At 41.5% G+C, this 25036-nt stretch overlaps 1 protein-coding gene across 1 annotated transcript; it reads right to left on the bottom strand.

Moving 5' to 3' along the window:
* Nucleotides 1–2402: 2402 nt before the first annotated feature.
* On the bottom strand, nucleotides 2403–23483 carry LOC148101188 (E3 ubiquitin-protein ligase TRIM7-like). The gene is made up of 7 exons (XM_087845476.1): nucleotides 23286–23483; nucleotides 7276–7371; nucleotides 6880–6969; nucleotides 6640–6783; nucleotides 4305–4452; nucleotides 3530–3705; nucleotides 2403–2450 (listed from the first exon to the last, which is right to left on the bottom strand). The coding sequence occupies exons 1-7, from the start codon at nucleotides 23481–23483 to the stop codon at nucleotides 2403–2405; spliced, it is 900 nt and encodes a 299-aa protein (XP_087701602.1).
* Nucleotides 23484–25036: the final 1553 nt, after the last annotated feature.

Raw genomic sequence — 25036 nt, 5'->3', positions numbered from 1 at the left:
GCAAATTGAAGAACGCAGTCTTACATATTTGTTTAATATGTGCGTTGAAGGACATATCCTGGTCAAAAATGACTCCAAGGTTCCTCACAGTGTTACTGGAGGCCAAGGTAATGCCATCCAGAGTAAGAATCTGGTTAGATACCATATTTCTAAGCTTTTCAGCGCCGAGTACAATGACCTCAGTTTTATCTGAGTTAAGAAGCAGAAAGTTAGTGGCCATCCAGGTCTTTATGTCTTTAAGACATTCCTGCAGTTTAACTAATTGGTGTGTGTTATCTGGCTTCATGGACAGATAGAGCTGGGTGTCATCTGCATAGCAGTGAAAATGTATGCTATTTCTTCTAATGATGCTGCCTAGGGGAAGCATGTATAATGTAAACAGAATTGGTCCTAGCACTGAACCCTGTGGAACTCCATAATTAACCTCAGTGTGTGAAGAGGACTCTCCATTTACATGCACAAATTGGAGTCTATTAGATAGATATGATACAAACCACTGCAGTGCAATACCTGTAATACCTACAGCATGTTCTAATCGCTCTAACAGGATATTATGGTCAACAGTATCGAATGCTGCACTAAGGTCAAGAAGGACAAGCACAGAGATGAGTCCACTGTCAGAGGCCATAAGAAGATCATATGTAACCTTCACTAAAGCTGTTTCTGTGCTGTGATGAACTCTGAAACCTGACTGAAACTCTTCAAATAAACCATTCCTCTGCAGATGATCTGTTAGCTGTTTGACAACTACTCTTTCAAGGATTTTTGATATGAAAGGAAGGTTGGAGATTGGCCTATAATTAGCTAAGACTGCTGAGTCTAGAGATGGCTTTTTGAGTAAAGGTTTAACTGCAGCCACCTTGAAGGCCTGTGGTACATAGCCGATTATTAGAGATAGGTTGATCATATATAAGATCGAAGAATTAATCAATGGCAGGACTTCTTTGAGCAGTTTTGTAGGAATGGGGTCTAAAAGACACGTTGATGGTTTGGAGGAAGTAATTATTGAAGTTAACTCAGAAAGATCGATTGGAGAAAAAGAGTCTAACTTAACATCAATGGTACTAAGAGTAGCTGTAGATAATATTACATCTGTGGGATGATTATTGGTAATTTTTTCTCTAATGATAAAAATTTTATTTGTGAAGAAGTTCATGAAGTCATCACTAGTTAACGTTAAAGGGATGGTTGGCTCAAAAGAGCTCTGACTTTTTGTCAGCCTGGCTACAGTGCTGAAGAGAAACCTGGGGTTGTTCTTATTTTCTTCAAATACGTATGTGTGTGTATGTGTGTACGTGTGTGTGTGTGTGTGTGTGTGTGTACGTGTGTGTGTGTGTATGTGTGTGTACGTGTGTGTGTACGTGTGTGTGTACTTGTGTGTGTGTGTGTGTACGTGTGTGTGTGTGTGTGTGTGTATGTGTGTGTGTGTGTGTGTACGTGTGTGTGTGTACGTGTGTTTGTGTGTGTGTGTGTACGTGTGTGTGTGTGTATGTGTGTGTACGTGTGTGTGTGTGTGTATGTGTGTGCGTGTGTACGAGTGTGTGTGTGTGTATGTGTGTGTGTATGTGTGTGTGTGTATATGTGTGTGTGTGTACGTGTGTAGCACCAAATTTAAGCATCTTAAAGTCTTCAACCAGAAACAGTCTCTCTCTGTCTCAGATAGCATCAACATTTTGCACTGTGACCGTCTCCATGGAAATAATTCCAAACATTCAAACCATGCTTGTCACACGTCACAGAGAGGAACAAAGAAATGAAGAAGACATGTTTGAAGTCGCTAAGATAACTACGACCAGTAGATCCTATTTATCTGCATAACAGAGAGAGCATTCCCACAGTACGTCGACCTCTGACCAGCGCCCTGTACAGGAAGTCTGGACTGGAGTCCTAATGTCTGATCCTGCGAGCATTACCCAGCAGCCAGTGCAGAGTTCAGATGGAGCAGATGTGGGTGAGGGGACTCGCTCGGCTCTCACTGCCCCACTGTCAGAGCGCCGTCCCTGCTTTGGCAGCTTTGTAATTAACCAACCGGTAATTAACCGGGTTCATTTTTGGGTTCTGGACAGCAGGCCAAACGGGCCTGTAACCAGTAACAGCTATTCACACTAAAACTGGTTAATGCTCAAATTCTTACCTTCACTAAGGGTTAGAAAGGGAATGTCCACAATTTAGTCTTTTAGTTGCTGAAGTTTTTAAAAGTATTTTAAAGAAGAAAAGCAGAATCAAATTATATTCATAATCACATAATAATGATTAAATCACATCAATTATACTTATTTAATTAATCTAAGAAAGACAAAACAATAATCACGAACAGTGACAGAGGTGGCAAACATCATCCTTACATCAGTGAATCACATATGTGTAAAACCCTCATTCAAAAACTACTTCCAAATGATTCATCAGTAGAACACAGAATAGGACATTAACACAGAGAACATATTGTCGCTCTGGGGGTACAGGAGCGCAACATAAGGGCTAAAAAAAAGGTGCCCTGGTCCCCAAAGTCAGAAACAGCCATGTCACAGATAAAGGTGAGGTTTGTTGTTACATCAGTCGTACCAAAACTGAAAGCAGAAACTCCAGGGTGAACCAAAATCAGCCAAAGTTACAAAGGAAACGAGCTTTTCCAAAGAAGTGCTACCTAAACTAGACGAGGACAAGCGCTACCCCAAACCCCCAAATTTAATAAACAAGAGAAAACATACACGAGTAAATGGGCTTCAGTGCTGTTTACAAATGGACAAAGCTATTTACAGTACTATACACTACATACAGGTCTGCCGGAGACAGTGGCAGCCAATCAGAAGAAGGAGAGACTGCAGAGACTCTTAAAGGCACAGAGCACACATACAAAATGTAGTCCAGACATACCAACACACACACTGATTCATGACCAAAATATGGCCATTGTAAATGTTTTAAGGAAAATATTTTCCCATTTTTAATGTGATGACAGCAACACATCCTAAAAGAAATCCTAAAGTCCAACTTTAGGAACACAATGAAGTGTTTCTTTTTGTGCAGCAGTCTCTAAACGTCTGACGGCCGAGGAGAGCACTTTCTGATATAACAGTCCTGGCTCTTGTTTCATGATGTAGTAAGTGTGCCTTTCCAGAAGTGTAAACTGCCAAATCCACATGTGACTCCATGCCATCGGTAATGCAGGCCGTTGAGGCTGAAAGTAGGCCAGATAGCCTCGCTCATCTTTAGTTTGACGGATGTCCGTATTTTCCAGAAAGAATTTCACATTTTCTGCCAACATTAATCACAATGGCAGCTTTAGCATATGCTAACCAAAGGCCATATTCTTCTTTATTGTGCTGCAAAGAGTGGGCAGCACGGTGGCACGGTGGTTAGCACTGTTGCCGCACAGCAAGAAGGTCCTGAGTTCAATTCCATCTTCTCACTAAACTCAAGATGTCACAAAGCTCCCCTTGCTCATGTCTCCACGTCCCCATCAGATGGACTGCTTTGTTTGTAGAGACTGAGAGTTTAAACTAAAACAGCTTGTTTCCATATTGCTTACCTCCCAGTAATGGCGCCCTGAGTTGAAGCCCTGGTTGGCCAGCACACACACTACCCGGTCAAAGCGTTTCGGGTTGTCTGGTACCAGCTGATGGCGATCTCCACAGTAAACCCTTTTCCCATCTGCTGAGACGGTGAGACGTGGGTGGGCTGTGGTGGGATCCAAAGTGATGTCGACTGACAGATACAGTGATAGAGCAACGGTTAGTTCCTCCATCCTGTAACAGCTGACTTGACTTGAGTTCGGGTTAAAGATGAATGATGTCCGGTAAACTGTAAATGCCAAAACGTCTTTGAAAGTTTCTAAAAACCTGCCAGTTTAGCTCGGGGCTCAAACAAAAGTAAACGCTAAAAGGATTTAAGTCCATACCTGCATATTCTTGAACCCTCCTAACCTCTGCAAAGAAAATGTGATAAATTGACTTCTTGACATTTTCTTCAAATCATTAGAAGAAGAATATTAGCATGTAAAGAACTGTGTGCTGTCATTAAAACACTTACTCAGGTTGGGTCTAGATAACGACTGGATTGATGACGATTGCTGACCTACCAGTACGGAGAGACACATTTTTGTAATGTTCAGTTAATATTTGATGTTTGTTAATGAAAACATGATCATGCAGAGTTTGAACTTGGTGGATGGTCTTTTTTTGGCTACGTTGCTGTTGTACAGACGTTCCACTGAGTTGCAAAGGTTTACAGACACTATTTGCTCTTTTGAATCTTCAACATGACTTTACTGCCCAGTGTAACTTGAGGTGGGAATGAAGACTTACAGATTTCTGGCAGTACTCGCAGCTCTTTGTGAAACTGCTCCATCATCTGATTGACGGACCTGAGAATCACACCTGACGTCAGCTGAGATGACATGGAGACTCCGGACCAGTTCTTAGCCGGCGGAGGTGCAGACAGGGAAGGGAACGTCTGCAGGGGGATAGGAATGTCATAAAGTAGGGATGCAACGATACCAATTTTTTCAAACCGATACGATACCGATACTTGGATATGAGTACTTGCCGATACCGAGTACAAAAACCGATACTTCTACCACACACACACACACACACACACACACACACACAAATACAATGAATTGGAAGACAGGTTTTATTTTATTCTCTGCCGATAAAAAATAAAATTTTAATAAAAATGACCACAAAAAAATTTCAAGTGAAAAATAAGCTCTTCTGTTAAATTATTGCAGAGTCTCCACATTGTAATTTAACAAAATATCACTGAACTATTGGCACTGTCTCGAGCTTTCAGAATAATAAATAAACACTTCTGTTTGGAATAAAATGAATACAAATTAGGTTTGAGAATAAAATAAACTTTGAAATTATTGCAGAGTGTCCATAATGTAAACAAACAAACAAAATAAAGAAAGTATTTGGCTTTGACGAACTCCCCATCTGCCCGTGGATCATCAGTCCACTGTGCCGTTAAACCAAGGACTGACATCGCACACACACTGCTTGTCTTTACCTCTTTAGAAAGTTTTGGCACCATTATCTCCCTGATGTGTGGGCGGCTGGGAATTTCATATCTCAGCTCGAGTATGCTGAGAAGACGGTGCAATCCTATGTTTTCCACGACCGGGATTGGCTGGTCATCCAGAGCGATAAAATGAGTCAGAGCCTCTGTTATTTTAACTGCCCGTGGATTTTCTCTTGACATTTTTCATCGCTTTTCCAAAACCTGAGTTAAAGTTGGCTGTTCCACACTGCTGACATTTTGTTTAGCCTAGCTGCAGCAGCCTCCAGTTTCTCTTTTTTTACTCGTCTAACCCTGTGCCTGTTTAGCGCGGGATGTCCCCTAGTGGCCAATCTAAAAAACTACAACAAAAATGACAATCCACCCTCTGATTAATGAAATAAGTTAGTATCGGTTCATGGTATCGGTTAACTTTTACGAGTTAACCAATACCACATTTTTACAGTATCGGTCCTGATACCCGATACCAGTATCGGTATCGGTGCATCCCTATCATAAAGACATACAGTCTATGTTACATATCATGTTAATCACACTATATGCTCAAAGTAGCCAAATTCCAGTTACGTAGGGCCAAATAACAAATTCCAGTAATCACCAATTTCATTTTCATCGGCGGTTTAGGAAAAGGTCCACCCTGCTGCTCTCTCTTCTGCACCTCTCTCATGCACTGTCCTTCAAACTCATCCATGTACTCCTTACATGTTCACCTGTCTCCCTCTCATTGAACTCTAACCTTCATTCTCTCTTCTCTCCAGAACATATCTGCTTGTTTCCAGACTCTCGTCCATGCACTCCCTCCCCTCACTGCAGATTACATCTGGAAACATCAGTAGTTTCTGCTGGAAAGGTAGTTGGCAGTGGTTCCTGGAGTTTGCACCAAAAACCTCTCAGTAAATGCTTTGATTGCTAGCAGATTGCTACTGACTACCTGCTGGCTGAGCAGGAGTATAAGGTGTGGCACAAACCAGAAAAGTCATGCCTCAGCCGATGTGTTTCAAAAGACACAACATTTAGTTTAAATCTTCACTTCAGCTAAACTACAGTGCTACAACACGCTGCTGACAAATGAATCACAAAGTTTTTGCCAGCTGCTTGGGGATGCTTCTTTTCTAATGACTGGTCGACTGGTCCAAGGCTTGAGGAAAAAATTTCCCACTGACTAACAGCAACCTCTAGCGACTGAATGGGCGACGCTCATCAGCTTCATTCACTCGTTGCTGTTGCCACCACGAGCACCTCTACAGCCCTCTCCTCCCTGGTCACGTGTCTGCACCCTAACAAACGCTGCTTATACCGAACTGTTCTGTGAGCGTGACTGGGGCGCCCCAGTGTGTAACCGTGGCTCTCACAATTCTTAGTTTTATGCAAACAATAACATAAAAGCATCAGGAGTAGAGTGGAGAGTGGAGAAGACATGTTCATGTCTCCCAGCAGCTGGTGCCTCTAGCAAGATGAGTAATCCTGATCCAGGGTTTCACATCTCTGCATCTCAAGTCTCACCTCGTCAGTATATTCCTTAACTGGACTTAGAGCTACTTTCTGGGAGTAACTAGTGGAGCACTGCAAACATCTGTATTATTTTATCTGGTGCCTCATTTCATTATTTCTTCATACCTTGAGAAAGAAGATGTAGTCCTTAGACAGAGCCAGCTGACTCAGTGCTGAGCTCCTGCGTTTGAGCTCAGCTATTTCTTCTTCCAGCTCTCTCAGCACGCTCTGAGCTCTGCGCTCTGCCGCTCGAAGAGTCATCTCTATCACCTGGGTGCCACAGAAAGCGTGTGTTCACAAATATGCCGACAAATGTCTCGTCTGCTTTGAGACAAAAATAGTGTGATTGTCTCTGTAGTTGGTCACCTCCAAGACTTCAGCTTGGCAGTGCTCCACGCTGGAGATCAACTTGGAAAAAGCACAAACGGCTCCATCCGTCTCTCTCTCTGCAGTATCCTGATTAAAGCACGAACAGCAACCAGCGGAAAAGTAGAAAAGAAGAATTCAGAGACAACCATAAATGCAAAATGTGACAAACTAAAGTGTATCTATTCTGTCATTTTCTTTTCTGATTTCATTAAACATGAGCAGCTCGGCCACATGAATACAAACTGTTTTTAAGTGTCAGCTAAAGATCTCTGCTCTCTGATTGGCTCCTGGAACAATGTAGCACGCTATCTTAACAAAACAAACAAACAAAGTGCACGTGTGAGAGAATAAACACATATGATCCTGCAGTCGTGTTGACACCACATCACTCACCTTTATCTCTCGCAGCGAGCTGTGCACCTCCTCCACTTTTCTCTCTCTCTCACTGATGAGCTCCTTCAGCTTCGCCTCAGTAAGGCCTAACTGAGCCTGTATGAGACAGAAAACACACACTGTGTCTAATAACCAATGCATTAAACATGCTCTGCTGCAGGTGCATGTTTATATACAATTAGATGCACAGTTTGTTTGTCAGTGACAGTTGACTTTGATTTAAAATCAACTGACAAACACTGAATATATGATTGAAGTGCAGATCTTCAGCTTTAATTCAGGGCTTTCAGGTATCTGTGTTACTGCTGATAGACGTCGTGTGAATTCTGATGAGTGAGAGCGAACATGATTGGATAATGGGCCAAAGCAAAAGCAACCGAAGAGTTTATCAAGATAAAGAAATGGGATATTATAACAAAGTCAGTCAGCCTAACTCAACTCTATAGAGCCGCTTATTGAATACAAACTGAAGGCACAGAGACACACGAACAAGCAGCAGCTGGAGATGGTTACAGTTCAGGGTTCGAAACATCAGGGAGCCGTTTTTCATTAAAATATTAAATACAAGTCTTATATTTAAATTAGGGATTCAATTCAATTCAATTCAATTCAATTTTATTTATATAGCGCCAAATCACAACAAAAGTCGCCTCAAGGCGCTTCATAGATACAGAGAAAAACCCAACAATCATATGACCCCCTATGAGCAAGCACTTTGGCGACAGTGGGAAGGAAAAACTCCCTTTTAACAGGAAGAAACCTCCGGCAGAACCAGGCTCAGGGAGGGGCGGCCATCTGCTGCGACCGGTTGGGGTGAGAGAAGGAAGACAGGATAAAAGACATGCTGTGGAAGAGAGACAGAGGTTAATAACAGATATGATTCAATACAGAGAGGTCTGTTAATACATAGTGAGTGAGAAAGGTGACTGGAAAGGAAAAACTCAATGCATCATGGGAATCCCCCGGCAGCCTACATCTATTGCAGCATAACTAAGGGAGGATTCAGGGTCACCTGGTCCAGCCCTAACTATATGCTTTAGCAAAAAGGAAAGTTTTAAGCCTAATCTTAAAAGTAGAGATAGTGTCTGTCTCCCGAATCCAAACTGGAAGCTGGTTCCACAGAAGAGGGGCCTGAAAACTGAAGGCTCTCCCTCCCATTCTACTTTTAAATACTCTAGGAACAACAAGTAGGCCTGCAGAGCGGGAGCGAAGTGCTCTAATAGGGTGATATGGTACTACAAGGTCATTAAGATAAGATGGGGCCTGATTATTTAAGACCTTGTATGTGAGGAGCAGGATTTTGAATTCAATTCTGGATTTAACAGGAAGCCAATGAAGGGAAGCCAAAACAGGAGAAATATGCTCTCTCTTTCTAGTCCCTGTCAGTACTCTTGCTGCAGCATTTTGGATTAACTGAAGGCTTTTCAGTGAGTTTTTTGGACATCCTGATAATAATGAATTGCAGTAGTCCAGCCTGGAAGTAATAAATGCATGAACTAGTTTTTCAGCGTCACTCTGAGACAGGATATTTCTAATTTTAGAGATGTTGCGCAAATGGAAAAACGCAGTCTTACATATTTGTTTAATATGTGCGTTGAAGGACATGTCCTGGTCAAAAATGACTCCAAGGTTCCTCACAGTGTTACTGGAGGCCAAGGTAATGCCATCCAGAGTAAGAATCTGGTTAGATTGTGGCAGATTGTGTTCTCCATTAGTTATTCCTGTGACTTTCTGTCGGTGGCGCTGTCACTTGGTGTTCGCTCGCTCTGTGGTATAGTATCGCTTCCTGTTCCTGCTCAAACACAGTGGTGTTTCTGAGTAGCTTATTTGCTTAGCAGTTTAATTAACAACTTTTAAATACATTCTTTTTTTTTTTCACAGTATAATCTTCACGTGCTTCATCCGAAGCACACTTTCTGTGTACTCACTACCTAAATTATAGCCAAAGTATTCACTCACTGTCTCTGTACTGTTTCGCTAGCTTAGCTCGTAGCCGACTCGTTAGCACCATGGCTACTTCACCTGTCCCTTCTGCACTTTCTTGCTCATTGTGTCAGATGTTTAGTTACTCCTCGGCCTCCTTTAGCAGTAATGATATCTGTAACAAATGTAGCATATTTGCAGCTCTGGAGGCCAGGATTACTGATCTGGAGACTCGGCTTTGCACCCTTCTCTCACCCTTAGCTAGCCAGGCCCCTGTAGCTGGTGCAGCCGAAGATAGCGTAGGCCCCGCTAGCTGTTCCCCGGCAAATCCCAAGCAGCTGCGGAAAGAAGGCGGCTGGGTAACGGTGAGGAGGAAGCATAGTACTAAACAGAAGCCCCAGGTACACCACCAACCCGTTCATGTGTCTAACCGTTTTTCCCCACTCGGTGACACACCCGCTGGGGTTAAACTCTGGTAATTGGTGATTCTGTTCTCAGACATGTGAAGCTAGAGACACCGGCAACCATAGTCAATTGTCTTCCAGGGGCCAGAGCAGGCGACATTGAAGGAAATTTAAAACTGCTGGCTAAGGGTAAACGTAAATTCAGTAAAATCATAATTCACGTCGGCAGTAATGACACCCGGTTACGCCAATCGGAGGTCACTAAAATCAATATTGAATCGGTGTGTAACTTTGCCAAAACAATGTCGGACTCTGTAGTTTTCTCTGGTCCCCTCCCCAATCAGACCAGGAGTGACATGTTTAGCCGCATGTTCTCCTTAAATTGCTGGCTGTCTGAGTGGTGTCCCAGAAATGATGTGGGCTTCATAGATAATTGGCAAACCTTCTGGAGGAAACCTGGTCTTGTTAGGAGAGATGGCATCCATCCCACTTTGGATGGAGCAGCTCTCATTTCTAGAAATATGGACAAATTTATTAAACCCCTCAAAACATGACTATCCAGAGTTGGGACAAGGAAGCAGAGTTGCAGTCTTACACGCCTCTCTGCAGCTTCTCTCCTCCTGCTACCCCCCCAAAAACCCATCTCCATAGAGACTGTGTCAGCTTCCAAGAAGACAAAAAACAAACTAAAAACCAGCAATAAACAACTTAAACATAAACAATCACAAAGAAAGAACAATACAGTATCCACATCTGAACCAAAGAGTAAAACAGTGAAATGTGGATTATTAAATATTAGGTCTCTCTCCTCCAAGTCTCTGTTAGTACATGACTTAATAATTGATCAACAAATTGATTTACTCTGCCTTACAGAAACCTGGTTGCAGCAGGATGATTATGTTAGTTTAAATGAATCAACACCCCCGAGTCATTCTAACTACCAGAAATCTCGAAGCACAGGTCGAGGGGGCGGTGTGGCAGCAATTTTTCACACCAGTCTATTAATTAATGAAAGACCAAGACAGACTTTTAATTCATTTGAAAGCCTGATGCTTAACATTGTCCACCCCAGCTGTGAAACTCAGAAACCAGTCTTACTTGTTATCATCTACCGTCCACCTGGGCCTTACACAGAGTTTCTGTCTGATTTCTCAGACTTTATATCTAATTTAGTTCTGAGCTCAGATAAAATAATTATTGTGGGTGATTTTAACATCCACGTAGATGCTAAAAATGACAGCCTCAACATGGCATTTAATCTGTTATTAGACTCAATTGGTTTCTCTCAAAATGTAAAAGAACCCACCCACCACTTTAATCACACTCTAGATCTTGTTTTAACATATGGCATAGAAACTGAACATTTAACAGTGTTTCCTGAAAACCCTCTCCTGTCTGATCATTTCTTGATAACATTTACATTTACAATAATTGATTACGCAGCAGTGGAGAGTGGACTTTATCAAAGTAGATGTCTTTCTGAAAGCGCTGTAACTAAGTTTAAGAATATAATCCAGCCACTGTTATCATCGTCAATGCCCTGTACCAACACAGAGCAGAGCAGCTATCTGAACGCTACCCCAACAGAGGTCGATTATCTTGTTAATAATTTCACCTCCTCACTACGTACGACTCTGGATACTGTAGCTCCAGTGAAAACTAAGGTCTCTAATCAGAAGTACCTGACCCCGTGGTATAATTCTCAAACACGTACCCTAAAGCAGATGACTCGTAATCTGGAGAGGAAATGGCGTGTCACAAATTTAGAGGATCATCATTTAGCCTGGAGAAATAGTTTGTTGCTTTATAAGAAAGCCCTCCGCAAAGCCAGAACAGCTTACTACTCATCACTGATTGAAGAAAATAAGAACAACCCCAGGTTTCTCTTCAGCACTGTAGCCAGGCTGACAAAAAGTCAGAGCTCTTTTGAGCCAACCATCCCTTTAACGTTAACTAGTGATGACTTCATGAACTTCTTCACAAATAAAATTTTTATCATTAGAGAAAAAATTACAAATAATCATCCCACAGATGTAATATTATCTACAGCTACTCTTAGTTCCATTGATGTTAAGTTAGACTCTTTTTCTCCAATCGATCTTTCTGAGTTAACTTCAATAATTACTTCCTCCAAACCATCAACGTGTCTTTTAGACCCCGTTCCTACAAAACTGCTCAAAGAAGTCCTGCCATTGATTAATTCTTCGATCTTATATATGATCAACCTATCTCTAATAATCGGCTATGTACCACAGGCCTTCAAGGTGGCTGCAGTTAAACCTTTACTCAAAAAGCCATCTCTAGACCCAGCAGTCGTAGCTAATTATAGGCCAATCTCCAACCTTCCTTTCATATCAAAAATCCTTGAAAGAGTAGTTGTCAAACAGCTAACAGATCATCTGCAGAGGAATGGTTTATTTGAAGAGTTTCAGTCAGGTTTCAGAGTTCATCACAGCACAGAAACAGCTTTAGTGAAGGTTACAAATGATCTTCTTATGGCCTCTGACAGTGGACTCATCTCTGTGCTTGTCCTTCTTGACCTTAGTGCAGCATTCGATACTGTTGACCATAATTTCCTGTTAGAGCGATTAGAACATGCTGTAGGTATTACAGGTATTGCACTGCAGTGGTTTGTATCATATCTATCTAATAGACTCCAATTTGTGCATGTAAATGGAGAGTCCTCTTCACACACTGAGGTTAATTATGGAGTTCCACAGGGTTCAGTGCTAGGACCAATTCTGTTTACATTATACATGCTTCCCCTAGGCAGCATCATTAGAAGACATAGCATACATTTTCACTGCTATGCAGATGACACCCAGCTTTATCTGTCCATAAAGCCAGATAACACACACCAATTAGTTAAACTGCAGGAATGTCTTAAAGACATAAAGACTTGGATGGCCACTAACTTTCTGCTTCTTAACTCAGATAAAACTGAGGTCATTGTACTCGGCGCTGAAAAGCTTAGAAATATGGTATCTAACCAGATTCTTACTCTGGATGGCATTACCTTGGCCTCCAGTAACACTGTGAGGAACCTTGGAGTCATTTTTGACCAGGATATGTCCTTCAACGCACATATTAAACAAATATGTAAGACTGCGATCTTCCATTTGCGCAACATCTCTAAAATTAGAAATATCCTGTCTCAGAGTGACGCTGAAAAACTAGTTCATGCATTTATTACTTCCAGGCTGGACTACTGCAATTCCTTATTATCAGGATGTCCAAAAAACTCACTGAAAAGCCTTCAGTTAATCCAAAATGCTGCAGCAAGAGTACTGACAGGGACTAGAAAGAGAGAGCATATTTCTCCTGTTTTGGCTTCCCTTCATTTGCTTCCTGTTAAATCCAGAATTGAATTCAAAATCCTGCTCCTCACATACAAGGTCTTAAATAATCAGGCCCCATCTTATCTTAATGACCTTGTAGTACCATATTACCCTATTAGAGCACTTCGCTCCCACTCTGCAGGCCTACTTGTTGTTCCTAGAGTATTTAAAAGTAGAATGGGAGGGAGAGCCTTCAGTTTTCAGGCCCCTCTTCTGTGGAACCAGCTTCCAGTTTGGATTCGGGAGACAGACACTATCTCTACTTTTAAGATTAGGCTTAAAACTTTCCTTTTTGCTAAAGCATATAGTTAGGGCTGGACCAGGTGACCCTGAATCCTCCCTTAGTTATGCTGCAATAGATGTAGGCTGCCGGGGGATTCCCATGATGCACTGAGTTTTTCCTTTCCAGTCACCTTTCTCACTCACTATGTGTTAATAGACCTCTCTGTATTGAATCATATCTGTTATTAATCTCTGTCTCTCTTCCACAGCATGTCTTTTATCCTGTCTTCCTTCTCTCACCCCAACCGGTCGCAGCAGATGGCCGCCCCTCCCTGAGCCTGGTTCTGCCGGAGGTTTCTTCCTGTTAAAAGGGAGTTTTTCCTTCCCACTGTCGCCAAAGTGCTTGCTCATAGGGGGTCATATGATTGTTGGGCTTTTCTCTGTATCTATGAAGCGCCTTGAGGCGACATTTGTTGTGATTTGGCGCTATATAAATAAAATTGAATTGAATTGAATTGAATTAGATACCATATTTCTAAGATTTTCAGCGCCGAGTACAATGACCTCAGTTTTATCTGAATTAAGAAGCAGAAAGTTAGTGGCCATCCAAGTCTTTATGTCTTTAAGACATTCCTGCAGTTTAACTCATTGGTGTGTGTTATCTGGCTTCATGGACAGATAGAGCTGGGTGTCATCTGCATAGCAGTGAAAATGTATGCTATGTCTTCTAATGATGCTGCCTAGGGGAAGCATGTATAATGTAAACAGAATTGGTCCTAGCACTGAACCCTGTGGAACTCCATAATTAACCTCAGTGTGTGAAGAAGACTCTCCATTTACATGCACAAATTGGAGTCTATTAGATAGATATGATACAAACCACTGCAGTGCAATACCTGTAATACCTACAGCATGTTCTAATCGCTCTAATAGGATATTATGGTTAACAGTATCGAATGCTGCACTAAGGTCAAGAAGGACAAGCACAGAGATGAGTCCACTGTCAGAGGTGATAAGAAGATCATTTGTAACCTTCACTAAAGCTGTTTCTGTGCTGTGATGAACTCTGAAACCTGACTGAAACTCTTCAAATAAACCATTCCTCTGCAGATGATCTGTTAGCTGTTTGACAACTACTCTTTCAAGGATTTTTGATATGAAAGGAAGGTTGGAGATTGGCCTATAATTAGCTACGACTGCTGGGTCTAGAGATGACTTTTTGAGTAAAGGTTTAACTGCAGCCACCTTGAAGGCCTGTGGTACATAGCCGATTATTAGAGATAGGTTGATCATATTTAAGATCGAAGAATTAATCAATGGCAGGACTTCTTTGAGCAGTTTTGTAGGAATGGGGTCTAAAAGACACGTTGATGGTTTGGAGGAAGTAATTATTGAAGTTAACTCAGAAAGATCAATTGGAGAAAAAGAGTCTAACGTAACATCAATGGTACTAAGAGTAGCTGTAGATAATATTACATCTGTGGGATGATTATTGGTAATTTTTTCTCTAATGATAAAAATTCTATTTGTGAAGAAGTTCATGAAGTCATTACTAGTTAACGTTAAAGGGATGGTTGGCTCAAAAGAGCTCTGACTTTTTGTCAGCCTGGCTACAGTGCTGAAGAGAAACCTGGGGTTGTTCTTATTTTCTTCAATCAGTGATGAGTAGTAAGCTGTTCTGGCTTTGCGGAGGGCTTTCTCATAAAGCAACAAACTATTTCTCCAGGCTAAATGATGATCCTCTAAATTTGTGACATGCCATTTCCTCTCCAGATTACGAGTCATCTGCTTTAGGGTACGTGTTTGAGAATTATACCACGGAGTCAGGTACTTCTGATTAGAGACCTTAGTTTTCACTGGAGCTACAGTATCCAGAGTCGTACGTAGTGAGGAGGTGAAATTATTAACAAGATAATCGACCTCTGTTGGGGTAGCGTTCAGATAGCTGCTCTGCTCTGTGTTGGTACAGGGCATTAACGATGATAACAGTGGGTGGATTATATTCTTAAACTTAGTTACAGCGCTTTCAGAAAGACATCTACTTTGATAAAGTCCACTCTCCACTGCTGCGTAATCAATTATTGTAAATGTAAATGTTATCAAGAAATGATCAGACAGGAGAGGGTTTTCAGGAAACACTGTTAAATGTTCAGTTTCTATGCCATATGTTAAAACAAGATCTAGAGTGTGATTAAAGTGGTGGGTGGGTTCTTTTACATTTTGAGAGAAACCAATTGAGTCTAATAACAGATTAAATGCCATGTTGAGGCTGTCATTTTTAGCATCTACGTGGATGTTAAAATCACCCACAATAATTATTTTATCTGAGCTCAGAACTAAATTAGATATAAAGTCTGAGAAATCAGACAGAAACTCTGTGTAAGGCCCAGGTGGACGGTAGATGATAACAAGTAAGACTGGTTTCTGAGTTTCACATCTGGGGTGGACAATGTTAAGCATCAGGCTTTCAAATGAATTAAAAGTCTGTCTTGGTCTTTCATTAATTAATAGACTGGTGTGAAAAATTGCTGCCACACCGCCCCCTCGACCTGTGCTTCGAGATTTCTGGTAGTTAGAATGACTCGGGGGTGTTGATTCATTTAAACTAACATAATCATCCTGCTGCAACCAGGTTTCTGTAAGGCAGAGTAAATCAATTTGTTGATCAATTATTAAGTCATGTACTAACAGAGACTTGGAGGAGAGAGACCTAATATTTAATAATCCACATTTCACTGTTTTACTCTTTGGTTCAGATGTGGATACTGTATTGTTCTTTCTTTGTGATTGTTTATGTTTAAGTTGTTTATTGCTGGTTTTTAGTTTGTTTTTTGTCTTCTTGGAAGCTGACACAGTCTCTATGGAGATGGGTTTTTGGGGGGGTAGCAGGAGGAGGGAAGCTGCAGAGAGGCATGTTAGACTGCAACTCTGCTTCCTTGTCCCAACTCTGGATAGTCATATTTTAAGGGGTTTAATAAATTTGTCCATATTTCTAGAAATGAGAGCTGCTCCATCCAAAGTGGGATGGATGCCATCTCTCCTAACAAGACCAGGTTTCCTCCAGAAGGTTTGCCAATTATCTATGAAGCCCACATCGTTTCTTTGACACCACTCAGACAGCCAGCAATTTAAGGAGAACATGCGGCTAAACATGTCACTCCTGGTCTGATTGGGGAGGGGACCAGAGAAAACTACAGAGTCCGACATTGTTTTGGCAAAGTTGCACACCGATTCAATATTGATTTTAGTGACCTCCAATTGGCGTAACCGGGTGTCATTACTGCCGACGTGAATTATGATTTTACTGAATTTACGTTTACCCTTAGCCAGCAGTTTTAAATTTCCTTCAATGTCGCCTGCTCTGGCCCCTGGAAGACAATTGACTATGGTTGCCGGTGTCTCTAGCTTCACGTCTGAGAACAGAATCACCAATTACCAGAGTTTGACCCCCAGCGGGTATGTCACTGAGTGGGGAAAAACGGTTAGACACATGAACGGGTTGGTGGTGTACCTGGGGCTTCTGTTTAGGACTATGCTTCCTCCTCACCGTTACCCAGCCGCCCTCTTTCCGCAGCTGCTTGGGATCTGCCGGGGAACAGCTAGCGGGGCCTACGCTATCTTCGGCTGCACCAGCTACAGGAGCCTGGCTAGCTAAGGGTGAGTGAAGGGTGCGAAGCCGAGTCTCCAATTCAGTAATCCTGGCCTCCAGAGCTGCAAATATGCTACATTTGTTACAGATATCATTACTGCTAAAGGAGGCCGAGGAGTAACTAAACATCTGACACAATGAGCAAGAAAGTGCAGAAGGGACAGGTGAAGTAGCCATGGTGCTAACGAGTCGGCTACGAGCTAAGCTGGCGAAACAGTACAGAGACAGTGAGTGAATACTTTGGCTATAAATTAGGTAGTGAGTACACAGAAAGTGTGCTTCGGATGAAGCACGTGAAGATTATACTATGAAAAAAGAATGTATTTAAAAGTTGTTAATTAAACTGCTAAGCAAATAAGCTACTCAGAAACACCACTGTGTTTGAGCAGGAACAGGAAGTGATACTATACCACAGAGCGAGCGAACACCAAGTGAAACTGCATTCCTCAGTTTCTACACACTTCATACTGTACGTATTCTTTCCCATATTTCTGAAAGAGAAAAAAAATCATCCAATCAAAACCTGGATTTGCCCGGACCACCTGGAGGTGGCCGTACTGCTGATCTCAGCTTTGTGGACAAGCGTGTTCGCCGTCCAGCCTTTTCCTTATGGTGCAAAAGTGTTAAACACCATAAACTAAGGACAGAGTCCTTCCCACAACAGTCCTGAAATTAGGTGCCGTATTCCTGAGGTTTCCCTCCCAGTGGTCAATCCAAAACAAAAACAAAAAAAAAGAAAGAAAAAGAAAACAACAAAAGCAACAACAACTTAAAAAAAACTACTAACAAACAAACAAAACTCTTATTCCTGTCAACATCTTTCTCTTACACAACACATACTTCACCCATTTGGAGTTTTCACCCAGACCACCTCGAGGGACACAACCTCCCCACGGCTCCTGTAGCCGCTTTGCTGAGCTCAGCACCCATTGCAGCCGGGCGTCCCCTCTGCAGCCTTTGCTTCGGTACAAAGTGCTAAAAACCATAAGCCCAAAGACAGAAGAGTCCTTCCCAAGGACAGAAAAGTCCTTCCCACGACAATCCATAATTTAGGCGTCGTTTTTTTGAGGTTTTCCCTTTTTGTGGTCCGCTTGAAAACTCCCCCCAAATCAAAACAGCTCACCGTTGCAGATTCTTTTCCCATTTCTTTCCTCATAGTTCGTTAAATTCCTGCATGTGTGAGTCGCTGAAGGCCTCTAGCGGTTCCCCCTTTTTTGAAAACAAAAGAACGGTGGGACTGGGACAATTTTCCCTCAGGATGGCCAGTCACCGCATACCTGCGATTCAGCGAAACTCACGTGAGGAATCCTGTTCGTGATGCCAAATTGTCATGGAAATGTTAACAATAACCTGCAACACACCCAGTGAGCTTGATTTGAAGTGGGTTTAATAAACACAATGTGGAGAGAGCATCCCAGTGAAACACCAGGACCATCTCTGAAATGTGGCCACCACCCTTACATCTTATATAGCATATACAGAGACACAGACAAAGAACGTTCCTCAAACTCTTACATGTTGGCCCCTCTCACGGGGGGGCTATACCTCCTCCCTCACAGAGAGAATTATGGCCTTGTTTTCTGCTTAGCCATCACTTAAGAATTTACATCCCTGATAAGCAGAAGGAGCCTCACTATCTGTTTAACGTCTCTCATTACAACGGCCTCACTGTGTTAACTTTCCACATGCATGTAAAGGAGTGGCAGGAGTGCTCTTACTATAGTAAAGTGAGAAAGTGATATTACTATAACTAATGTGATATGATTAAATATGTGATTAATACATGAGAAAAGAAATCTGCCACCATATGTTTTAGTGTTACTTTGTATCATAGTTCATACTCTGGTTCATTTGTAGTCTTAGTTATTCTGTTTTGAGTTTCTTATATTCCCTGTTTAGCGTCTTGATGATCAGATTCCCTCTTGTGTCTTTGGCCTCTGTGTCTCTGTGTGTGTCTGTGTTTATATATGTTGTGAGTTATTGTGTCTTGCTTCCCTCCTCATGTTTTACTCTCTTCCCCCCTGCCTGTTATGTTTCTCATGTCTCCTCTCGTTCCCTCACTCCCTCTAATCTACCTTTCCTCCACTTCTCTGTCAAACTCATGTGTCAGTCTTGCGTTCCTTATGTGTCTTCTGTTCCCTCGTCATTGTACTTTGTGTTTGCTGCTGTCTCTCTAAGTATAGTGTTGCATTCTCCCTCATGGCTGTGCGTTTCCCCCGTGTGCCTCTTCATATGTTTAGTTTATATATGTCCCAGTAAAGTTTTGCATTATTTGCCTTTCAGTGTTTTTGAGTTTCCCGTCTCCGTCTGCAACCGTCTATGACATTAATGTCAAACCTCTTTAGTGTAAACAAGATACTTACTCCAGTGTATAAACTACACCTTGGACATCCATTCAAAAACACAATCATGACTGTTATAACTGTATGACTCTGATACAGGATATTGGACTGGATTATCAAAGTTAAAGAGGTAATTGCAGGCTAGCCAACAAGCTACCAGGCTAACAGCTGAGAAAGCTAACAGCTGACCGAGGAAACAGCTGACTGAACCTGCTACCAGTGGAACCAGATACAATGGGGCTGAAGAGGACTCCGTCAGCTGAGGAAGTCGGGGACATTAAAAGGTCTCTTTACTTCTTAATGGAGGAAATTTCCACTATCAGGTTGCAGCAGAAAAGTATCCTTGAACTTGTGGAGGTAAAGCTCCTTCACATCCAAAATGCAGAAAAATTACTAGACTACCAGGATCACATCACATTGTGCAACTCTCATAGACAACATTTTTACAAATGACATTAAAAATAAGATTGTAAGTGGACTCCTGATTAAAGACATAAGTGACCATCTTCCAATTTTTACCATCTATGATAGGAATTACAAGATCAATAAAGTGGACAGTAAAAAAGAGTACAGACAAACAAGAAAAGAAGAAAGAGTGAATGCATTGAAAAAAGATTTAATGAAACCGAACTAGGGTGAAATATATCAGAAACAAGATGTTCATAGTGCGTATAATGAATTCCTTAGAATATTTACATTATTGTATAATACCAACTGTCCAATAAAGGAATATAGTAGAAAACATAAATATATGAGCTGTCCATGGATAAGAAAAGGTCTGCAAAATGCATCTATAAAGAAAAATGCTCTATACAGAGATTTCTTAAGAAAGAGAACAGAAGATGCTGAAATCAGATACAAAAGATATAAAAATAAGTTAATTAATATACTTAAATATAGTAAAAAGGAATACTATAAGAAGCAATTAGATATAAATAGAAATAATTTTAAAAGTTTATGGGAAATACTGAACAGTGTTATAAAATGTGGGGCTGGACAAGAGAACTATCCCAAGTATTTAATTTGTAATGACCGTGAAGAATATAATATGGAGGTTGTGGCAATCTTTGGATTGTACTGATATTAATAATAATAATAATAAATTTTATTTATGAGCGCCTTTCAAGTCACCCAAGGACACTTTACATTAGGATCAAAACATAATAAAACAATGTCAAAATAAGAACAATAAAACAAAAAGAACAGGATAAAATTAACTAACAGTGGATTCACAGTGAATATGCAGATTTGAACAGATGGGTTTTGAGTTGGGATTTAAACATGGGGGAGAGAACCAATGTTTCTTATATTTGAGGGTAGAGAGCTCCACAGTCTGGGAGCAGAGCAGCTGAAAGCTCTGCTTCCCATGGTGGTGAGGCGGAAAGAAGGTACAGCAAGCTGGATAGAAGAAGAAGATCGAAGTGAACGGGCAGAACAGGTAGTGCTTAACAGGTAAGAAAGGTAAGGAGGAGCGAGGTTATGAATGGCCTTGAAGGTGAGCAGAAGAAGTTTGAATATTATCTGGAATTTCACAGGGAGCCAGTGAAGTTCCTGAAGAACAGGGGTGATGTGCTGGTAGGAGGGGTTCTGATGATAATGCGACCAGAAGAGTTCTGAACCAGTTGAAGCTTATGGGGGAATTTTTGGGGGAGACCATGCAAAAGAGAATTGCAGTAGTCAATACAGGAGGTAACAAGACTGTGGACAAGAATGGATGTAGACTGGGTGGAAAGAGAAGGAAGCAATCTGTTAATGTTGCGTAGATGGAAGTAGGCAGAACGGGTGAGATTATTGATGTGAGATTTAAGGGATAATGAACTGTCTAGGATGACACAAAGGCTCTTAACCTGAGGGGAGGGAAAACTGTGGAGTTATCGATGGTGAGTGAGAAATGGTTCACCTTCAAAAGGTTGGATTTGGTACCAATAAGAAGGATCTCAGTTTTATTCTCGTTGAGCTTGAGAAAATTAGAGATAAACCAGGATTTTAACTCGGATAGACATTCTGAAAGGGAGGAAGGTGGGAGGGAGGAATCAGGTCTGCAAGAGAGATATAACTGGGTGTCATCAGCAAAACAGTGAAACTGAAGATCAAATTAGCGGAAAATGGTACCTAGAGGGAGGATGTATGTTATGAAGAGGGCCTAAAACTGAGCCTTGAGATATACCAGAGGTGACGGGGAATAGACGAGAGCGGAATGATCTTAGTTGAATAAACTGGGAGCGGTCGAGGAGATATGATTGAAACCAGGCAAGCGGTGTGTCGGAGATGCTGAGAGAGGAAAGTCTGCTTAGAAGTACAGAGTGAGAAATGGTGTCGAAGGCTGAACTCAGATCAAAAAGGACGAGAATGGTGAGAAGGCCAGAGTCAGCTCCAATTAGAAGATCGTTAGTGACTTTAAGTAAAGCAGTTTCTGTACTGTGAAATGAGCGAAAACCAGATCGAAATCTCTCGTAAATATTATTATTAACCAGGTGTACATGAAGTTGCAACCACTTTTTCGAGTATCTTAGAAATGAAGGGTAAATTGGAAATCGGACGGAGGTTGTTAAAGTTGTTAGGATTTAAAGAAGGTTTTTTGAATCAGTCTTGAATAAGGAGGGAACGATACCGGTGGTGAGAGAAGAGTGAATGATAGCAGAGATGAGTGGGAGTAGAGAAGAGAGGCAGGATTTCACAAGCCCTGTGGGCATGGGGTCAAGATGACATTAGGCAGGCTTTGATTTACATATGAACTCAGAAATATCGGATAAATCGGGAAGATAAACAGTGGAAAACGGCTCAAAAAGGAGAAAAGGTTCTGGAGAGGAGGTAGACACAACATTTGATCTGAGTTGCTGGTGGATGTTATTCATTTTCGTAGTCCAGAACAGCATCAAGGAGTTGCAGGTTTCAGAGGAATAGAAGTGTGGTGGTAAAGCGTTGGGGGGTTGAATTAGTTTGTTGGGAACTGAAAACAGAGTCCTTGCATTACCCTAATAAGACCTGATAATACCAGAGTAGAAACTTTGTTTGGCCTTGCTGATGGAGTCTTTATACTGAAGTACATGGTATTTATAGATTTCTGAATCAACAGTTAAACTAGATTTCTAATATTTACGCTCTAGCTGCCGAGCTTTGAGGTCAGAGGTAAACCAGGGAGCAGAGCGAGCAAAGGAAACAGAGTGGGTTTTTACAAGAGCCAGAGAATCAAGGACAATGCGTAGACAATTATTATAATACAACAAGAAATCATCAGGAGTAGAATCTGATCATTGTCCAAACTGGTAGTGAGAATGTCCATATCAATGTTGTTGATGTTGCGGAACGAAATGAGATGGGTTGGCTTGGTAGAAGAGCAGCAGAGAGTGAGGTTAAATGAAAGGAGGAAGTGGTCAGTTATGGGGATTTCAGTAGCAGAAAGATTCGAGGGAGTAAGACCAGAACAGCAGACCAAGTCCAGGGTGTGTCCTTTAGAGTGAATGGCAAAGTCGATAAATTGTTTAAATTCAGAGCCTTCGAGACAAGAGGAAAAGTCTCTGGTGAGCAGACGGTCATTATTATCCATATGAATGTTGAAATTTCCCACCAAGATCACATTTGGGGAGAGAGATGAAAGATGGGTTAGTAGATTAGCAAAGTCACTGAGGAAGACAGGGTTAGGTTTAGGGGGGCGGTATACAGTAGCTATGATGGTGGGAATGGGTCCAGTCAGCTCACATGCAAGGCACTCACGGGAACTAAAGGTATCAAGATTAACTGGCAGGACATTCAAATGCTAGCGAAAGAAGATCGCGAGACCACCCCCACGACCTATGCAGCGAGGTTTAGAAAGGTAAACAAACCCCGGAGGAGTAGATTCATTTAGCTGAGAAAAGTCATCAGGTTGTTGCCAGGTTTCAGTTTAGCAGAAAAAGTCAAACTTAAGGTCAGATAGGAGGTCTTGGATGAGAGGCCCCTTATTTGTCAGTGAGCGAATGTTTAGAAGACCGAAACTGAGTATTTTCTTTTTTGCTAATCGCGGTCGGCGCCCTGGGCAGGTGGGCTAGAGACTGGTGGTTGACAACCCGATCAGGGTTCCTGCGAGGGCGGCAAGTAGCAGACCAAAACGATTTAGTTCCATTGGAGTTATGGAAAATCCTGCGGGACCCACGATGGATGTATCTCCGGCGAGGCTGGAAAGTGATGTCTGGGTGGTAGTGGAGCTCCGCCGGCGACGGGAGCGACAGCTGCTGCGAAGGTGCAGGAGCTCAGCGGCTGTATAGCGGAGCAGACCAGCCATAGGATGGTAGACGAGCGTCAGGAGAATCCATAATAGTGCCGACCAGCTCAGAAACATCTTGGGCCACATCTTCGATTATGTGGAGGAAAAGGAGCCGAGCCAGCCGGAGCGACGAACAGGTAGGCTAAAATAGCTCAAACAGTTAAGCTAGTGCAGCTCACTGAGAAGAAGACGTCAGAGCACATTCAGCTGAAATAGCAGATGTTGAGGACAAGCGTTGCAAATCAATCCCTGGCAGAGATCAATCTGGTCCTGAGCGTGAATGTCCCTGTTCATTCAAATCTGAATCCAAATAATCTAAATAATCAAAAATGTACCGGTGAGTAGCTCAGCCAGGCACACCATCGTTCACTCAAGCCGGAACCCAATTGATATTGATATGATAGTGGTTAAAAGATATAGTAAGGATATTATAAAACCGTTTACGTACATCTGTAATTTATCATTTCAAACTAGTTGATTTCCAGACAGAATAAAAATAGCAAAAGTTATACCTCTATACAAATCTGGCAACAAACACCATTTCATAAACTGCAGGCCGGTCTCTTTACTACCTCAATTCTCAGAAATTCTTGAAAAACTGTTTAACAACCAACTGGAAAAATTTATAGATAAACATAAACTACTCACTGAGAGTACGGATCAAGCAGAATTCAATAGAATACATCACAAATTCCATAGACAAAAAGCAATATGTGGATGGGTTATTCAAAGACTTGACAAAGGCATTTGACACTATAGATCATAATATATTAATAAGAAAACTGGAACGTTATGGTGTCAGAGGGGTAGTTTTAAATTGGGTCCTGAATTATTTAAGTAAGCAGTTTGTGAAATTAAATGGTGGTTGCTCCTTATGTATGGACATTGCTTGTGGTGTACCCCAAGGCTCAGTTTTGGGCCCAAAATTCTTCAACTTAAACATTAACAACATCTGTAAAGTGTCCAAGGTATTAAAAATGGCTCTCCTTGCTGACGATACAAACATCTTCTGCTCTGGTGATGATCTGCAGAATTTATTGGATGATATGACTAATAAAATAAGTAAAGTGAAGTTCTGGCTTGATAAAAACAAATTATCATTAAATTTGAATAAAACTAAAATTATGTTATTTGGAAATAGTACTTTAAATACAATGCTAAGATTAAACTAAATGGTGTTGATATTGAAAGAGTCAGGGAAAATAAATTTCTGGGGGTAATAATAGATGAAAGACTGGAGTGCTCACGTAAGATATATTCATTCCAAAGTATCACGAAGCATTGCAATACTAAACAAGGCAAAGCAGGTATCACACGGGACATCACTTCATATTCTCTACTGTTCACTGGTTTCACCATACTTAAGCTTTTGTGCAGAGGTCTGGGGCAACAACTATTAAACCACATTACTTTCACTTTTTACTCTTCAACAAAAAAAAGCAGTTCGAATCATCCACAATGCAGGTTACAGGGAACATGCAAACTCACTATTTTTGCAGTCTGAAATATTGAAATTTGCTGATCTAGTGAAATTCCAAACAGCGCAAATTATATTCAAACCAAAAAATAAAGAACTGCCAGATTATATTCAGAGTAAGTTATAATTTAAGGGGTTTTTGTAACTCAAAACAGGGAAGGTA

This window comes from Neolamprologus brichardi, chromosome 9, assembly GCF_056152115.1.
Source record: "Neolamprologus brichardi isolate AB-2024 chromosome 9, ASM5615211v1, whole genome shotgun sequence".
Taxonomy (NCBI): Eukaryota; Metazoa; Chordata; class Actinopteri; order Cichliformes; family Cichlidae; genus Neolamprologus; species Neolamprologus brichardi.
This window is presented reverse-complemented; position numbering and strand designations above follow the sequence as displayed.

What these genes read in the sequence shown, in the direction of transcription:
- LOC148101188 (XM_087845476.1), bottom strand. Translation starts at nt 23,483, where the DNA reads ATGTGGCCCAAGATGTTTCTGAGCTGGTCGGCACTATTATGGATTCTC. An exon ending in GCTCGCTGCGAGAGATAAAG is followed by an intron (nt 6,970 to 7,275) that starts GTGAGTGATGTG and finishes TGCTTTAATCAG; the next exon opens with GATACTGCAGAGAGAGAGAC. An exon ending in GCCAAGCTGAAGTCTTGGAG is followed by an intron (nt 6,784 to 6,879) that starts GTGACCAACTAC and finishes TGTGGCACCCAG; the next exon opens with GTGATAGAGATGACTCTTCG.